The sequence below is a fragment of the Indicator indicator genome, chromosome 13 (assembly GCF_027791375.1).
Source record: "Indicator indicator isolate 239-I01 chromosome 13, UM_Iind_1.1, whole genome shotgun sequence".
In the NCBI taxonomy this organism is placed as follows: Eukaryota; Metazoa; Chordata; class Aves; order Piciformes; family Indicatoridae; genus Indicator; species Indicator indicator.
In genome coordinates, this window is record NC_072022.1 from 17,848,990 (window position 1) to 17,868,157 (window position 19,168).

General features: G+C 45.9%; 1 protein-coding gene across 1 annotated transcript in view; it reads left to right on the forward strand.

The window, feature by feature from the left end:
- Window positions 1–4,353: 4,353 nt before the first annotated feature.
- Window positions 4,354–19,168, forward strand: part of P3H2 (prolyl 3-hydroxylase 2) — a 66,464-nt gene continuing 51,649 nt past the window's right edge. The window contains exon 1 of the mRNA XM_054386014.1: window positions 4,354–4,812. Coding sequence (XP_054241989.1) covers window positions 4,354–4,812 — 459 coding nt within the window. The remainder of the gene's footprint in view (window positions 4,813–19,168) is intronic.

Consider the following 19,168-nt stretch of genomic DNA (forward strand, 5'->3'; position numbering starts at 1 on the left):
TGCAGTAGAGAAGCAATGGAAAATTCTAGTCCACTCCAGGCAGAGATACAGTGAGCCCCATGAAATGAAGTAGAGAAACAGGCCAAGCACAAAACCATGTCCAAAACAGGCAGCGATACGGTAAGTCCCGTGAAATGAACCAGGACAAAGAAACAAATAAGCTGTGGAGGCAGGTATTAATAATGGAATGTGGCAGAGAGAGATGTGAACAAGCCTGGATCAAAGCAACTTTATTGCATGCTGCAAAGGAGATGACCTTAACAGTGTGTGTGAGGAAAGATACACGCTTAAAGCAACATTGTACTCAAAGCTTTCCTGACAATCATCTCATCCATCTGCAGATGCTGAGAGGAAGACACAAAAAAAAGGGAGGCTGTCATTAGCAAGATATGAGATGGACATGCTTTGGAGAAATGTCAGGATAGAGGCTTGCTAGGACAGAGGACATCCCAGGTTCTTGTGATTGTAGTTTATGGAAGAACATAAAGCATTTGATCACAGGTCAGATGTCTGGGAGAAAATGATAGTCAGCTGCTCCCAGGTCCTCAGTCTACCAAATATTGCTAGAAGGAAGTAAAAGTGAAAAGATATAGGAAGAAAAATTGAAGACTTTTTGTTCACCTGTGCTGACTTCAAGTCTTCAGCAACCCATCCGGAGCAATGAGTCAGAACAAGTCTCAAATGTACAGTGGAGCAGCTGTGGGGAAGCAAATTTCTGAGTCAGAAGCAAGGACTCAACGGGCACATCCTGGAGCAGATTGCTGGCATCCACATGTACCTTGTATTCTCTTCATCCATGTCCTGCCCTGTTGTGATGTGCTACATCTTGATATAACATGAATAATAATTTACAGAGAAAATTCCTCCTTGGTCACTCTTCCTTTCACCCCATCCCAAACCTAGGCTAGTTTTCTGTGACTCTGATAAGACTTTGCCTAGAAGAAGAGTCCCAAAATGTGATTCATAATTATTATTGCAGCACATCTGTTTATTTGGTGTTAATTTCCTGACGTCTCTCAACATTCACAACATTTTAAATAAAAAAGCTGTTGGGCAGATGGAGGCATTCTGCTGAATTCAGGTCAGGATTTGGGTCTAAATCATGAAGTACTTCAGTAATGTTTTCTGATATATTCAATAAACTTTTGTACTTTTGTACAAAAGCAAGAACCAAAGCCCTTCAGTGAAGGTGTGTTGTACTTTCCTTCTGATTCAAAGCTTTCACTCTTTCACTAAGGTATGTGGCTGAAGAGCTGACTTGTGTTTGATTTGGGAATTATGAAGTTTGTCCATGAATTAAATACGAAAGCAAGCCTACCAATGAAACAGAGAGGGCTTGAAACTTAGGTCTGCTTATAAAGCACAAGTTGAAAAGACATTTTGAAAGGCATTCTAAAATTTGCTCTTATCTTATTGCCAAGTCATCAGTGGTTTGACCCACATATCAGACTTTTCCTCAAGAACTAACAAAAAAAACATCCCAACAAACAAAAAACCCCAAATCAAACAAACAAACAAAAAAGCTTCAGATGAATCTATTTGCGTAGGAGGAGGTCTTTCAAAGCAACTGCACAGGGGCCAGGATCAACAACTGAACACGGGCTGAGTTGTAACGTTTTTAGAATAATTCCTTTCATTAGAGGCTTGAAGGATATATCAGGCATCTTGAGGCCTGATTCAGAGTTGTAACATCCTAAACTAGTAATTGGTCTGCTGGGTGAAATCCTGCCTTTATATGTGCAAGGCTTCTAAACCCAGCTCCTTTCCAGTGCTGAAGACAAGCCGTTGCCCACCATGCTGCTGGCTGTAGCAGCTGCATTGCCAAACTGCTATGGTTCAGATCTGCAAGAACAAGACCCCCAGCAGCAGACCAGCAAACTTATTTCCATCTGGTTGATGCATTTTCATTTAGGCAGTAAGCAGAGATATGAAAATAAGGGTGGTTACTCAAGATACCCTGGGTTGAGTGCCTTGTATGTGCCAACTATTTTTGAGGTCTTTTCCACAATTAGGTAGCAATGAAGCATCAAGGTGAGGGAAAGCATGAACTTTTGTGAACAAAGCAAGCATGACCCTAGGAAAGAGGACTGCAGGGTGGGGATAGTGGCAGTCTGGTCATAGACTTCGTGGGTGCCTACATAGAAAATTAAAGGAAACACAGCAGAATTGGACTGCAGGGTGCCAGTACTAAGAAGCTTCTCTTTACTGTTTCAAAAAAGACTTTTAGAAACCTCTGGATCAGAAAATGCAGCTGTCTGAAAAAAAATGTTTTGTCTGACTTCATTCTCTCTCATGTATTTTCTGCATGCCTTCCCATGCAGGGCCTCAGTGTTATCACTGCACATGCAGAGATGTCGCTGACTTGGAAACAATATGAAATTACATACAGCACCAAAAAAGATCATCTGAAGTACATCTTTCAGAAAGTGCACCCAAAGAGCCAGCTGTTTTTTCTTTGTGATGTGGGGCAGAGCTGACTGTCCCTGTAAACTTGTGCAGTCACCAGTTGCACTTCTGTGCTGCTTGAGAAGGTTGAAGTAGCTCTCCCACAATATTACTTCCTTTCCCCAGGAGTGCTGATAACCTTTCCCTTGCAAAAGGCTTTATCTGGATGTAAGAATACATACTGCACAGGCAAATGGTTACAGCATGTACCTCTCCCACTGGAGATCTCCTTTGAGGTGTTTGTTTCTTGTGTTGGGAGTACCAGCCACAGCATGCCAGTCTATCAGGGCAGAAAAATGGAGGGACACCCAAAAGTTTAAAAACTTTTGTGCCAATTCATGAGAAAGCAACAAGTTGTTATGAAATCTTTGCCAGATGGGAAAGCTCCTCACCAAGAACTCCAGCAAATCCATCCTTATGTGAAACTGTTGTAAACCAGATCCATAATCTGATCATTTGCCCAAAGAGAGGGTGTTGACCCCTGTTTCTGATCCTGGACACAGCAGTGTAACCAAGGCAATTTGATCATGAATGTGAAGAATATAATGAAATCTATCCCAAATAGGTGTCTAGCATGTCCCTTTCAAATTTGTTTTGGTCTGTGAAAAGGTAGCCAACACCTATAGAGATCGTCCTGATGTGTCTGACTTAACTAAGGCCGGAGTTCCCTGTGAGAAACCATACTGAGCATAATGCCATACACATAGACTTTGGAGCACTCGAGCCCAGAACAGCTTACAGTATACTGTCTAATGGGATGCAGGATTTGCCTATTCCCTCTCACTCAGGAACAGCCAATTTCAGCCAAATTAAAGGTATTAATAAACTTCTTGGTAACAGGTGTTCAGCATTGAGATTATTTAAGGTACCAACTAAGATATTTTTTTGATGTGTCACTAGGCTGCATTGCCAAGCTACTCGTCACAAGAATGCCTTAAAATTCATGTTAAAAAAAAAAAGTAACATTTTTGGCAGGACAGGACTTTGCAGCATTGGAAGATAGAAACCTTGGAGGAAGCGAGACACAGCTGGGAGCTGAAAAGGCTTCATCAGCCACTGACTGTGCCCGTCATTTCCAGAACTCCCCCCTGAGGAGTGTGGAGACAAGAGGGGCTAGCAGTGGAGAACCCAGCGAAAAACGCTCCCAAGCCACAGCCTCGCAGAGGGACAGAAAGCAGCACAATGGGAAGAGCGACGCCGGGCGCGGGCATGCGGGGCAGCAAAAGGAGGTGTGGGCACGACAGGGTAGAGCGTCAGCGAAGGTTGCTGCTGCCATTTAAACCACTCCGGGTCACGCAGTCACTGACAAACCCCTGTAGCCACAGAACCAGCGGCGGAGCTGGGATGCTCCGAGAAACGCCCGATCGATGGCTGCGCTCACTCTGAGCCCCTAGCTCTCTGCGGGGGGGGCCGGGGCCGGGCCGGCGGCGCGGGCGGGGCCGAGCCAGTGGCGCGGGGCCCTTTAAGAGGTGCCGGCGGCGCTGGAGGGAAGCACACGGCCCGGCGTGCAGGGAGTCGTGCCGTGGCCTCGCTATCGCTTAGGGCACAGTCGCAGCCACGACCCCTCGCCCGGAGCCCGTTACACTGGTGAACGAAACTCCGAGATCTGTCGCGCCGCGCTCCATCACACGGACCCTTGGATCCCACTGCACTGAGGTCCATTGTAGGGTACTCGTCTTCTGCTGAACGGATCCCCGGACCCTATCCCACCGAGGTCCACCGTATTGTGCCAGGTTCCCGTTGCACAGACCCTCGGACCCCACTGCGGCGGATTCCACTGCGCGGACCTCCGGACACTAGCGCACTGAGCCCCCTACACGCGGCGTGGACTCCTCGTTGCACCGGATCCCCCACTCCCCATTGTGCAGAGCCCCAGGCCCCATCGCAGGGACCGCCGGTACGGCGGCAATGGCATCCGGGAGCCAGCCTTTGGGTGTCCTGCTTCTGCTGCTGCCGGCGGTGCTCCTGCCAGCGGCGTGCCGGGCGGGTGGTGTGTGCGCGGGAGACGGCGGTCCGCTGGAGCCCTTCGACGCGCTGTACGCCAGCGGCGTGGAGGCGTACTACGGCGGGGACTTCGCGGGCGCGGCGCGGTGCTTGGAACGGGCGCTGCGCAGTCGGCGGGAGCTGCGGACCGCGCGGTTGCAGTGCCGCCGGCGCTGCCGCGGGCAGGTGCGGTTGGCGGAGCCGGGCCCGGGAGCCGGCGGTGACCTGTCCTTCTTCGGCTCGATGCTGCGGCGGGCCGGCTGTGTGCGGAGCTGCGAGGAACCGCGCCTGGGAGCCACCTCCCGCCACCGCACCGCGGAGGAGGTGCGCGCGGACTTCCAGCGCAGGGTGCCCTACAGCTACCTGCAGCGAGCATATATCCAGGTAGGTACCGCCCGACCCCTGCTCCTCCTAGTAAAGCTTATCGTCTCTTACATCCTCCCCAAACATCCCAGGTGTGGTTCTGCGCCTTCTGTCTATAGAGCCGCCCGGGTACCGTCGTCCCCTCTGTTTTTACAGATGGGTACCGTCGGTGGCCATGGCCTGACCCCGACAGAGAGCATCCTGGATGACAACTTGAGAGTCTTTCCAGCTTGGTGTTACCTAAGCTTTGTCCGGTTTTGTTTTGCGAGTGGGATGTGTTTGTTTGTCTTTCAGTGTAGCATAGTGTAATTCAGAAAGTGATCTGCCTTCCGTTTGCAGAGAAAAGCCCCCAGAAACCCCCCAGTTACACCCTATTGCCCTCTGCCAGAGGTTTTTCCTCTTGGACAAACTGAAGTAATGCGTTCCAGGGGCTGGTGGGCATGCCTGAAGCTGCGAGGTTCGTCATCACCTCTGCTACCAATGTGATAGTCTTCATCCTGTTGTGTGACACAAAATACTTTGCATAGCACTGTACAGGTAGTGTTTTGCAGCCACTGGCATCTTGAGTATCATCCCAGTAACTTCTGCCTTCTAGCTGTTACCTTTCCTGAGAAAAATGGTATTATTCTTTGAACTTCTTTGCCAAAAGGAAGAATATAATTAAATCCCCCCACCAGAATAGTTAATGATGTTTTTCTTTTAGTTCAAGATTTGTGCTGTCAAGTTGGTACCTATAGTAAGTCTTTCTGTTCATGACTAGTAAGGACAGAAAGGGGAATTTTCTTTCATGCCAAGATGAATGTTTAAAACATTTCCTTCTGGATTTCTGCTTTATCTGAGTTGCATTCATAATCTTTTAGTTATTTCTTCTCCTGAATTCAAAGCCTTTCCCAGAATAACAAAAGTTTGTTCATGTCAAGCTCATTGAAAAATTTTCCACTAAATTAGTGAATGGGGTTTTAGTTTCCCATTTCCGCAAAACTGATGCCCTAAAATTTTGAGGTATAGGCTGTTCTTTCGTTTCAATCTCTACTGGGCCTGAGGTTTTTGTTTTCTTAATTTAAAAGCTTACCACTGGTAAGCTTATTGAAGCTAGATGTTGAAAACAGTCTTCTTTCTTACATGTGACTCAATTTGTTTTTGCAATGTCTGGAGATTTTGTATTCACACTAATACTTAGATTTTGCTGCTGTCTGATGGAGTAGAGGATGCTCTTGCTATCTGCATGAGTGCCCAGGTTTTGGACACTTTAGCCAAGGGAAAGTACTCTTCTAATAGAGCTGTTTATGATTTTAATACCTTTTTCCTTAAACCTTGCTGATGCTCTTGGGTTTTGTAAGCCACACTCTTATCAATTTTGTCCCACATAGCCATGCTTGGTGGCAGCATCTTCACCTTGTGCTGCTTGCGTGTGAGCTCTGTTCCCAGGATTGCTCATTTGGTTTGGCTCAACAAGTCTGTGCGTGGAAGAAAATGTCCCACGTTGGATTTGCCTGCACTTGCACAAAACATGAGACCTAATATCTTACATACGCTCAGATGTGAACCATCCCTTGTGCCAAGGCTTTGGCAGGTACCCCCAGGGTTGGGATGTATCAGCACATGCACCCTCCAGGGAGACCTTGGCTGCAGCATCCACTTGGTGTTTTGTCTGAAAAGGGGAGCTGCAAAGTGGGGCTTGTGCAGAGCTCCCCTGCTTGGCTGTGGGTTTGTGGGCTGGCTGCAGGGCTCCAGGGGCAGCTATTTGACACCCCTGTTTTGCTCCTTGAAACCATAAAAGAAATGAGATGAGGTTAAACATCCTGCTGTGTATCCTGTCTGACCCCTCCCTGGCTGTGTGGGGAGGTCTGGATACTGGGCACTTGCGTGGCCAGGCTGGTCAGACAGCAGGGGTTGGTGGCATTTGTGGTTTGAGAGAGGAGGAGCAGCCTGGAATGTGCTTCCCACCTCCCACTCCCACTGACCCTGTGCTTGTTTGTTTCTCAGGAGGAGAGAAACACATCCTTTAAAGAGGGAGTGACAGAGCAAGGAACAGATTAAAAAAATGAAAGGGTTTGGCTCTCATGCAGTGCTTTGAAAAGTGTTGCTGAATAAACATGAGCTAATCCTTGTAACACTCATGTGGGGTGTGAAAAGCAAAGGCTTTCACTCCTGCTGGACAGATGCACAGGCCAAATGTTGACCAGCACTGTGTGTGTCTCAGCTGCCTTTGGGGCAATGGAGCTGCCCGTTGTGCCCTGGGAGCAGGCTGGGGCCTCCTGCTGCCTCTGGTTGCTCACTGCAGAGAGAGTGCCAGCACAGCCTGGCTCAGTCGTGGTGTGTTGAATTAATTTCTGCAGTGCATTGGTGGAAAACTGATGTCAGAATTGGAGATTTGGGACTTTTGGGTTTTTTTTTGCTGTCTACTGGACCATAGCAGTGGCTCCTCTGGGCTATGTTGCTCTTGCTTGAGATACTCCTGCATGGAGCACTCTAAAGCGACAGAAAGAAGATTACTTAGTTGGGTGAAATACCAGTGGTATCCTTCTATAAGAACAGGCCCCATCAGCTTCTAAGTCCATGTCATCCTATCAGTTCCCTAAATTATTTCCTAATTTTATTTTTTTACCCTGTGCTTTTATGGGATGGTTATCTTGGGAAGCCCACTGTTCTGTTCCACAGAGGTGATCTGAATGGTTGTGGTGACTGAAGCATGATAAGAGGGGAAACTGTAGTGCGTTGTAGGACTAGGACAGCTCGTGAATTGAGAAGGTTTTTGTCGACTTCAGACTGGATCAGGTCTTTGAGGTTATCTGCAGTCTCTACAGACACAGTCGACAAATTGCATTGAACAAGCAGCCCAAGCCCAAATGTGGTTGCAGGTCTCCTTTGCAGCTTCCAAGTATGTGTTTTAAGTTTTGTTTTCCTAGGAGAGCTGATGTTTTCAGGTAATACAGAAAGAGTATTTGCTGGCTGAGGCAGTTAGAGTGGGATGGATTTTGAGAAGATGTGGAAACAGGTGGTGATGAGAAAAGGGGATTTAGCTTTGGAGGTGCATTTAATGGGCTTTCCAGCTTACAGAGAAAAGGTCTGTCACTGCATTTCTGATGTCATGTCCCATGGGCAGAAGGACAGTATGCTTTATGCTGATGGCTCTCTACTTTGTGCTGGCTGCATGGTCTTTGTCAGTGAAATGCTCTCTAGGCTTGGCAGATGTGTGTGTGTGATCTCTTTGTCCTCTTAAATATTTAATTAATCTCATCCTCTTCACTTTGTTGCTTTAGTCATCTTGTTTCTGTTAAACCCTAGCCTGCAGGCCATGATGTTTCTAACCTCTCCTTTGGGTATCTTTTTCTAGCTCTGAGACTGGAGAGGAGGAAAACAATGTACACTGGGAGAGTATTTGCTGGTTGTGAGGTGCTGACTCAGTAGCTGTGTTTGAGGTTGCTGCAGATGCTCTTCCTTGAATCCTGTGACAGAGCATCATTTCCAGTCCCTGTGCTGACTGCTGCAAGTCAGCTTGGTGCAAAAATAATAAGTAACCTGCAAAGTTGATTGTGATATTGGTTACAAAACCAGGTGTTGATTCTCTTCTACCTTACTATCCTTCCTTCAAGGTCCCTTTCTCTCACCACTTGCTGTCTCTGAGATGCACTTCAGTTCTGCTATCATCATGATTTCATGTGTTGAAATCATAAACATAATGTTTAGGTTTTCTGTGTTCTAGGAGAGGCTGTTTATTTGTTCTTTAAAGTTATTAAAAAATAATCTTTTTCTGGCCACACAAACTTTACACAAGCAACTTAATCTTTCTAGTGATCTCTTTTGGCAAGAACTTCGGCTTTGTGCTGTTATCTTCTCTGCCAGGTCTTCCATGCTGCTGCTGCTAGGGCAGTGCAGGAGGCATTGCTGGGAGTGTGTCCTTGGGTTGTGCCATCTTCTCCTGCCTCCCCACGTCACCAGGATTTCTGAAATGCACCACAGACACAATAATGACTTGATAAAAGACCATCATTCTGTCTTCTGTCAATGCTTATGTGAGCCTTGCTGCCAGCTACGCTTGAGCATCTGTCTCTGAGTGCCTGTAGCAAGCCTTAGGATGGATCTTAAGATATCTCCACCAAATTCTTTCCACCTTGAGTAACTACTTGCTGCTGCTCCCTGTTGCACTGGGCCAGAGTCTTTTGTCTCCTTGACAGACATCTGTATTACCTACCATGGGATTACAGAGTAACTTTGGATTCACACCAGGGTAGTTGCTTTGGGAATTTGGTTTGTCCTACTCAAGGGCTTATGTTTTCCATGAACATTTTGTTCTGTTTTCCTTCATGCCACAGTGCTGCGTGGACTTAAGCAGATAAAGGGCTCTGTCATGGGATGAACCACAGCCCTTTGGGGAGATATGGTGATTTCACCTGCAGTATCTCATGGGCCATGACATGGAATAACATGCAAACCCCTACTACTGTAAGCCTTTGCAGGAGCAGCCTACTGAGGTTGTTGCACCACCACCTGTCCTGTGAGGTATGTCTGGTCAGTTGGTCTTGTTTTCATAGGATTTATATGACACATCCCAGACAAAGACATATGTTAAAGCTGTCAGATAATCACTATTATTTGGATTATTACTATTATCAGTGTTTATTTATCTTTAATCTAGAGAATTGGTATTACTCAGATATTGGGTAAATAAATAGATCTCAGGACTAATCTCTTGGAACGTCTCTATTTAGATTTTCTGAGAGAGCATTCCTAATCCTCACCAGAGGCTAAATGTTAGTGCTCAGAAAGTTAAAATTACGTAGACAAAAATAAACTTGGGTTATGGGATGGAAAACTCTGAGTCTCAATGGTTGGGTCCCAGGATGCTGAACTAACTGCCCCTGCCCCTGTTCTTGCCAACCACTTCAAATGCAGTGTTTCTGAAATGTTTCATTTTGGATTGAAAGCATTACCAGAAAAGGAAAGAGGTGACCCACTAGTTCAATTCTGACACCAGCAAATGCAGACTAGGCACATGTTTTTTTGGTGAAGGTGATCTAGCAGTTGAAACCCATCTACTGTCTCTACAGGAGACTCAGTTTTGACTTTTTCAACTTGGCTGCAGGCTGGTGCTGTATTAAAAGGTAGACTAGATGTAGAAAGCAGTCACTTTCTGATGTTTTTTCATGTGTTGTTTCTTGTTTATTTTTATTTTTTAATTTGGCTTTTTGTTTGGTGTTTTATTTTTTTTTTGTTTTGTTTTTGGGTGGGTTTTTTTTTTTTTTTGTGATTTTGGGTGGGGGAGGTGCTGGTATTTTTTTAATAGAGCCAATCCAAACCCGAAACTTATGGTGTTTGCAGATTTCCACATAATTTCAACTGATCATAAATTAGCACAGCCCTACTTCAGCACCACTGCAAATCTGAACACAATCAGCACAAACTGGTCTTAAACCTACTTAGCTCATTTCATACAGGTTAGTAATCAGCCACTTTATGGCCAGGGCTACTCTTTTGTCTTGCCAAGTTCTTTCTCATCTCATAGCTATGCAGTCATGTTAGGGCTCCAAAATATACTGATGACAGGTCCCAGCCTGCAATATTTCTCAGTCTTTTGGAGAAAAAAAAGGTAAGCCTGGACTCCTCCTCCTTTCTTGGCAATCCCTGGTGCTGTGGCATGGATGATGGAGAAGACAGTGGTGTGACTGGCATTACATCTCTATACCTTGAGGTCTTGATCTGAAGGCATCCCAGCACATGAGCTAGGTTGACATCCTAACTTGGTCAAAACTGGGCACTGATAGTGCAGGTGAGCCCATTGGCTTTAGAGAGCAGATTCCTCTTGCTGTGCTGTAACCTCAGAACCTGCCCCTTCCCTGGTGTTCTATCTCCGTAATTTTCCATGGTTTTTTGCACCTCACTTTTCCCTCATCTTGTGATGGCTTCCTCTGCAGGGCTGCTCCTTGGTAAAACCTTGCTGCTGAATGGCCTCATCTATGTCCCACATTGCAATGGGATTTGTTAAGTGGCTTTTACTGCTGCCTAGTAAATCTCATCCATAGGTCCTAGTGAGCTGTGCTCTGGCTGCTGCAGAGTCCTCTTGTTGTCCTTGGCCAGAGGAATAATGAATGGCAGTTGGTAATGAGCTCTGTTGAATGAGCAATGCAATTTAGCTCTACTAAGCGAACTCATGCCCAGTACTCACTAGCTGTTCCTGAGGTTTCAACAAGGATTATTCCCATTTCCTTGTACAACTGGTGATTTCATCATGGATGGCATGGGCAGTAGTGAGAAACCATCATGTCAGAACTGAGCCATTTCCTGCCAACCTCTTGAGTGTTGCAGGAGCCTTGCTAGCAAGACTGTGGACTCGAGGCAGTGCTTGACATCTGGAACAAGGGATTCAGGGGTTATTTGTCTTAATTTATTCCTTTGGAGGTGGTATGAATTAGTCATTGTGATTGGGTTTGTTCCTCAGAAGTAGAGACCCCTGTACTCTGCACATGGCATGTTTCCATATATGTAGTCTGGACCAAGGCCAGGCTGAGTCTGGATAAATTGCTGTGAACCTGGAGTGACCCAGCTGAGGGCTGTGGAGTTTCTGTGCCTATACTCTGGGGAAACTGAGATCAAGACTTGGCCTGTGCTTTTTCACAGTAACCAATGGCGAGAAGGAGGGTGCAAAGTTCCCTGGATGCTTTTGTTTCCAGCCAATGTATTGGCAATAAGATATTGACATTTTTATTTCTTGGCTGCGGGCTGGTGATGACTAATGAAGGCAGGGGGTCTGCCTGTGGGTGGGTTCAGGCAACAAAGAGCTGTTCCTCATTACCCTGTACCCCCCAATCAGTCCTTCTCCGTTCCATGACAACTGGTCAGTTAAACAGACTCCTCCAGAGTTGACATCAAGGGTCAGGGATTTGGCCATCAAATAATTATAGCAACTAAAATAGCATCTTCTTCCCACATGCTCCTGCTGAATCCCAGCTCATAAATGTCCTTTTTTTTGCTTTCTTGGATGGGAAGCAAAGCCCACATGTATTAACTGGAACATATGGCAGAGTTTGGCTGCAGCCCATCAGTTGTGGGGGCCAAATACTGGCTTGTAGCTTCATGTTCACATCTTTTTTTTTAAAAAAAAGAGAAAAACTCTTCTTTCAGGGTTGGATGAAAGGCTGAGTCTGTGCTCATGCTGAGATGGGAAGCATATAGGCTATGGGACAACTTGCTGACCATGCTGTCATGCTGAGGAACGTGTCCCCTTGTAGCATGGAGGTGACAGGCTGGCCATTGAGAAGTGGTCCAGTGGCAGCTGCCACCACCCTCCACTCCCTACCCCTGATGGTGGTTCTCAGATCAGGCAGAGTTTGCAGACAGGCTGTTCAGGAGAATGTCATTAGCACCAGCAGCACAAGGCAGCTGAGAGATTCTAAATGTGGAGTGGCCATGAGCAGAAATTTTTTCTGTAAGGCACTAAAGGGTGCACTACTGTGGGTGAGGGTAACATATGGGAGGTGGCAGAAAATCCTTGAAGGAGAAGGAAATGAAAGGATGTTTTCAGAAACGGACTGTCTGTACTACCAAAATGTACCTCTATCCCAAGAGTTTCCCAGCAAGGCACTGGCATCAGAGTTGTGCAAGTGAATGGTTTCCCTGAACATGCTGAGTGACAGGGACTCCTCTGGGACATGTGTTCCGTGCTTGATGCCTGGGAAACTCATGGCAGTGCCTTTAAAACAGTCATGTTTCCACTGTAGCAAATGACATCCTTAAGATTTGGAGTTATGATTTGTTAGCATCAGAGGCGTGTTTTGGGGATGCTGTTGGCTCAAGGCAGCAGTGTGAGGTGCTCTGCTGCCTCTCTTCCATCACCAGGTTTGTTCAGGGTGATCTCACACTGGGTGCAGTCACCCTTTGGCACATGCGTGCCCGAGCTGTCTGTAGCGTGGCAAATGTGAGTACCACTGCTGGTGTAAGAGGGGCTGGACACAACAGAGCCACTGGGAACAGCTGTGGCTGCAGGAAATAGCAACTGCTGTTGATATGGCTGCTTGCTGACCCGCACAAGGCTGTTGGGTTTTTGCCCTTACAGAGCTAAACCTTTGCTTTCCATCTTGCCAGACAGCATTGCTCCTTCCTTTGTGTAGAGACACTTTGCCAGGTCCTCTGTTCCTCTTCAGTCCAAAGACACCCTGGGTCTTGTACATGCTCCTCTCCCTCTAGCACACAGGGATTTGCCATGTAATCTAAACCAAATTGATCAGAAAAGGCATGAAAGTGTTTGTTAAGACACAGATATGCTACTTTTTGCTATCATTTTCCAAATAATTTGCAGTGTTAACCTTGATCTCACGTGATGTCCCTGCAAAAGGTGAGCCTGAGACCATGCTGTGTCCTGTCAAGGTTAGAGACAGGGGCACTTGAATCTGGAGAGCCTTCTGCCTGCAGCTTTGCTGCAAAAAGAGTGGGCAAATCACCTGTGTGTGTATTGTGAGTAGGGCACTGCCTAAACTCATAGCTCTTTGAGATTGGGCTGATCTCCTGAGGGTGTGATGAGGAGACGTGCTGAAGTTCACAGCCCAGGGCTGTGGGTGCCACTTCTTTTGAAGATGGAGCCAACTGTGTACCTTCCCAGAAAAGATTGGTGTGGTACAGAAAGAGTTTGGAAAACATCTTCAAAATATTTACTGAAGGTGTTACTGTGGCTGTGCCCAGGGCTTGAAGCAGACTCTGTTGATTCCCTTGCTTAGAAAGCTCTGTTTTTAAAGTGGTTCTTGCCAAGGCACTGCCTGTTCTAAGGCTTATATATGTTCTGGGGCATCTGTGTCCTGACTTACTCTGTCTCTTTGGAAGCAGATGAGAAAGTGCAAAGTTTCATTGAAATGGCCTGAAAGGAAGAGTGCTGACTTGTGGTACATTGCACTATGCTGCTGATGGAAAACACTTCCCATCCAGGGCTGCCAGCCTCATCCCAAGGATCTGTGATTGAGCAACATAGTTTTAGTGATGAGAAGGAAAATGAGTTGTGTTTTATCTCCATTTTCCTTACTTATAGAGCTGTGTAATAAGTAGACTTTTTTAGCACTAGTGTTCCTAAATTACTTCATTAAACAAAACATTTAATTTCGTTCTTGAGATTCTGCCAAGGGATATTTTTTTAAGGACTCTATTGAACCAAATTCAAATTTAAAGAAGATAGAATTAGTTAGAAACTAATTTTCAGAGAGTTCATCTTACCTGTGGCCTTTTCAGGTGTGTTGTAAAGTATCCTATCTGCCAGGACTGCTGTCCCTGCATCACAGAGGTTGAGAATGGACAAGAATTGTCACACATGTGGGCAGCACTGGTCTCAGGGCAGTGCATGCAGGCTGCTAAACAAGAGTTGTGAGATGCATTGATCTCTGGAGGTGGCTGAGGGAAGGCTGTTTAGAGGGGATTCACATAACTTTCTCGAAAGGCTTTTATTGCTTGGTGGTGTTCCCAAGTCCTGCTGATCCCTCTGCTGAGGGCAGGGTTTCCTGCAGCCTGAGTGAATGGTGCTGGTGCATCTTGTGCTATGAACTACTGTGGTGTGGAGTCAGCAAACTTTGTGTAGGCACCCCTGGCTTCTGTCAACATGATCCTCACTCTGCTGCTGCTTCTCTTTCTGTTGTGCTTTTCCAGCCATCTTTCCTGCTGTTTAGGTTTGCTCTCCACCACCCCAACTGGCTGAATCTTTCTTTCTGTGACCTGACTCACCACCCTATAAAGATGCAGACCCTCTACACACTCAGTGCTTTAATGCTGGATTAGATTTTTATTGCAGTAGCTTCAACGACTAGGTTGTAACTAAGTCACAACATGCAACATCAGTGCCTGTGGTTTCCAGTGCCTGAGTTCAGACCTGGATGATGGGGAAGGCAGCTCTGCAAGGCTTGTAGCTCCCTGGCTGCCTGGGATGTGCAGGAGACTTTCAGTTTTGGCAGCTGGACTCTCTAGTGTCACAGCTAGGGAGTTAAACTATTCTATGATTTTTTTGCATGTTCTCAAGCTCATGTCTGACTTTAACAAAAGAGATTTCCCCATCTTGAGGATTCATTCCAGCTGATTACTATTTGGGTTTTAGATGTTCACCAAAACAGTTTCTGGAAAATTACTTTTGCAGTGTAGCAGAAGGCATCCCACAGTGGTACTGTGACTCCAAATCACTGTTCTTTTCATCAGCATACTTCTGTTTTCCAAATATCTTTGTGGATCCTTGCTGTGAAGTCTAGCTAGATTATAGACTCCTAAAGAAACCATTTTTAGCCTCTAATGTTTTTTGAATCAAACTGAGCCACGTGGAGAGACGTACATAATCACTCACCTGGACTTTTTCTTTGACTGTTACAGCACTTAAAGCTGTCACTGACCTGCTGATAATCACTGTGCTCAATTATCTTGGAAAATACAGTGTAGAAACCATATTGTCCTTCATGATGTTTTTGAGAAGGGTTAGATAGGAAAAGTTTGCATGCTTCAGGCTTCCTATTTACGTTCCTGTTTCTTTGCTGTTGTTTTATGCAGTGGATATTACAATCCAACTGCCAAGTGTATCTGTCAGTGGAGGCTGCTAGAGGAGCTGTGCTTAGAAATGGCTCCAGGTCCTTAGACATCTTCTGTGATGCTCTTTGGGGTTGCTTTGGTATTGCAGCCAGCCTGCGCTGAATGGCAAAGTCCTGCTAATTAGAGCTGACAGTTCTGCTCTTGCATGCTCTAGATTTGTATCACAGGGTCCTCTCAAATGTGTAGATATGCATGGAGTTCTGGTGCTAACCAGGAAGCCCCAACTAGTATTTGCCTGTGCTGCACACCTGAGACGAGGCACTGCTGAGGTGTGAGAGCCAGTAATGCTTGGCCCCATTAGGACTTATTCACTGGGGTAAGAATGTGGTCAGGCTTAGAAAGAAACATCTTTGGGAAGTGATCAGGGTGACTGTGCCAAGTGAAGCAGTATGCTGGTGTAGTGCTCAGTGCTTGTAGGTGCTGTGGTACAGCTGGGTCAGTAGTGCAGTATATGAACCACTTTGCTGTCCATCTTATTTAAGCTAAGGAAGGAGGGAGAAGCTGCTTTTCTTCTAGAGTTACTTATGTGCCAGGAGGACCTTCAGGCCATTTGGAGATTATCTTTGTGAATTCTTCTGTTGCAAAACAGCAGTAGATTTAGGTTGTCCTATATTGTCTCTTTTATGTCCCAGAAAGTTTTGCCCTCTGCTCTTACATCTATTTAGTACTTTAGCAGTCCTGAGCATGGAGAACTAAATCTGCTCTTACTTAGCATTAGGAGTCATAAAACAGTGCTCAGCTATCTCTTGTTTCAGAGCCAGGATGCTGCTCTATGTAAGCAGAGACTTTGTCCTGCCAGTGGCTGGTGACAACAGAAGGATGTCAGTGCTAGGGCGTTTCAGGCAGAGGTATGTACCAAATGCTGATGAAAATAGTGGAGTTTGGAGCTTCCTCCCTTGCACACTTTGTTCTTGGTCTGTCCTGGGGACAGCTGCTCAGACTGCCAGGCTACACTGTAAGTTGGTGATGGCTTTAGCAGAGTGTCCTCACAGGTGTCTGGATTTGCAATCTGGTGATATTAGCAATAAAACTTGTGGGTTTATGCTGTGTTAATGGCATTGCTGTATCTGTCCTTTGATCTGAAAACTCGGAGCTGGAGGTTGTTAGTATAAATGGGAGTGTGCCAAAAAAAAGAGTTAGCTGAGTTGGTGCCTGTACTTGCTGTGGACTTACTTGCATCAGTTCTAATGACTTGGGTTGATGCCTGATGATTTACTAAAGCACAACAACTTCATTGTGTGTTGAACCATGCCTTTTGAATCCAGTGTGTGGGGATTTTGTTCTGCAGTGCTGAGGTGTGATCTGACAGACCTCGTGCGACTGCCTGAGGTCCCAGCTGTGTTTCATTCAGGACTGTATGACCTAGGCAAGTGCTGCTGTGGCCACCAGCAACAGTTTGTGAGGGAGGACAGAAATGCCTGGATTTGGTCCAGCCCAGCACTCCATGCCCTGATTTACCCATCTGTGGAATGGGTTTGATGTGCAGCAATTATACACCAGGCACTTGGCGTTGTAAGACACAACTGACATCGCGTGTTTGGAGAGTGTCAGATGCTCTGCGTGATGTTTGTCTACTGCAAGTGAGCTCCACCAGGAATAGCATCCATAAACAGTAGCAGATTAATTAAAGAGGTCCTGTACTGCAAGAGAAAAGCCCAATTTGGAAGCAGTTTGCTCAGAGTCAACAGTGCTGCTTGGCTTATTAGCAGAGCATGAGCTAACTCCTCTCAGTGGAAACCAGTCTTACAGCAGTATGAACAGTCACAACTGTTCTACATATGAAAGCCATGTGGGTCCAGGACTGATCAGCTTCATACATGACCCTTTGTTAAAGCTCCTTCACAGGGAGCAGTATGGTGCCTGTCTTTCAGTGGCACAGGACTCCATACAGCAAACATTTGTGCTTAGCTGTTCCTTACTACCTTTGCAAAGATCTTTTTGACTTTGGGGCCTTCAGTATATTTTATTCTAGATGTTTTTTCCTGAGTTATTGCTGCTATTGAAAGGATTCTCAATACCTGATGGCATCCCTAGGACCTGCAGGAAATGGAGCTTCTCAGATGTGTGGGAGCTCAAAATTATTGCCAGGCTGCAAAATAATGGTTCTCCTTGTTTTGGACCTTTGCTCATAGGATTGTTGTAGGAAATGTGACCCAAGAGGTTTTTTTGGAGTGGTTCCTGGGTTACAGACGCTTTTTGGTTGGGACCTGGTCTAAATCTGGAAAGCCAGCTGCCTTGTACAGGGACAACAGCTTTTGTTTTGCAGAGCAGGACACATCTGACCAAAGATGAAAGGTGAAGTGGGGGGTCTTCAACGTCCTGAACACAGTCCCATCCCTCTGTCACATCACCAAACCATGCCATAAATTGCATCTTATTATCACACCACATCTCTGTATTGCTTTCTGCTGAACCTCATCTCCAAAAGCCATACAGTCATCAGCATGAGCTAGTGCAGGAAGAGTCAGAGCCATCTTTATAGCCTAAGCAGCCACTGGGCTGAGCAGGGCTGACAGCTCATCCTGTCTGCAGCTGTGCTGCTTAGGGAGAGTTGCTGAATGACTCTTTTTTTTCAGTGAGACTTTATCTATTTTTCATATTGCTTTGCTTTAAAAGGGAAAAAAAATCACTGCTGGAAAAATAATTATTTCAACATCCATTGAGAGTTTGTCAGAAAGTTGATATTCTGCTTAATTTCAAATCCATGGAGTGAACTGTAATTTCAGCTCTGGAGTGTGTTTCAGTTTGTCTTCTTCCCATGGGAGAGTCAAAAGAGAAATGGAAGTGAGAAAATGGGGGCAGGGAACAGAAATGGCAGGGGAATTAGGGGAAATGAGTCAGTGTCTAAAGTGCTTGGCAGACTTCTGTGCCAAACCAAAGGAGGAGGTCATGGGGATGCCAGTGTGGTGCAGGGAACTCACCTGCATCAAGTTTTGAGGATGAGTAGTAATTGTCTCAGTTTGTTTTGAAAGGAGGAACTTGTGAAAATGTTGGGTTTAAATTTCTTTGTGGACAAAACTGGAGCAAGAGTTCATTCTGGGACTGAAGCAGCCAGGCAGACTCTGCTGTGACTGGGAATGAGGGAGGTGATGGTAGTATCTCACAGGGCCTTGACTGCGCACAAAGCCAGTGGCTGTCATTCTTGTCTTTTACCTTGTCAAGTCTCTGTTGTGCTTTTGAAGGCCATGTAGCTTTGCTTCCATTCCTGTAAAGCCTGTGTGCCAACTGTCTGACAAAGCCAGCACTGTCACACAGGGGTTTAGTACTTCCCCCAGTGAGAGACAGGTCCTCCACACGAGGTATCTGGAGTGGTTTAATCAGGGTCACTTTCAGGCAGCATGTGTCAGTTGGGTTTTCCCATCAGTGAAGCATGTGCGAAATTAGATTTATTTTTGTTTGCTTGGATTGTTTGGTTGATTTTTTTTTTTTTTTTTGGTCTAAATTCCACTAGGAGATTTCATATACATAATATAACCTTTCTTTTGTGGGACAGGGGTTGGCAGCAGGCACAGGGATATTTCTTTTCTGAATTACAGTTATGTGCATTGCTACAGAAGAAAATTCACAATGGAGCTGATTGGCCTTTTGATGGTTCCCAGGTTAGCAGTTGAGAGTATCTTAGCCTGTTCATAAACAACCTTTCTACTACAAAGTGAAGGGTTTCCAGGAGCTTTTGGCCTTTGCTTTATCAAAAGGGGTACTCTTACCTGGCATGTGATGCAGCACCCCAAAGTGCTTTACCTGAGACATAGATCTTTGTATCCAATTACACAAGCAATTAGTGTATTCCTCTGCTCTGTGATCTCTTCTGCAGAGTTGAGCAGGGGGGCTT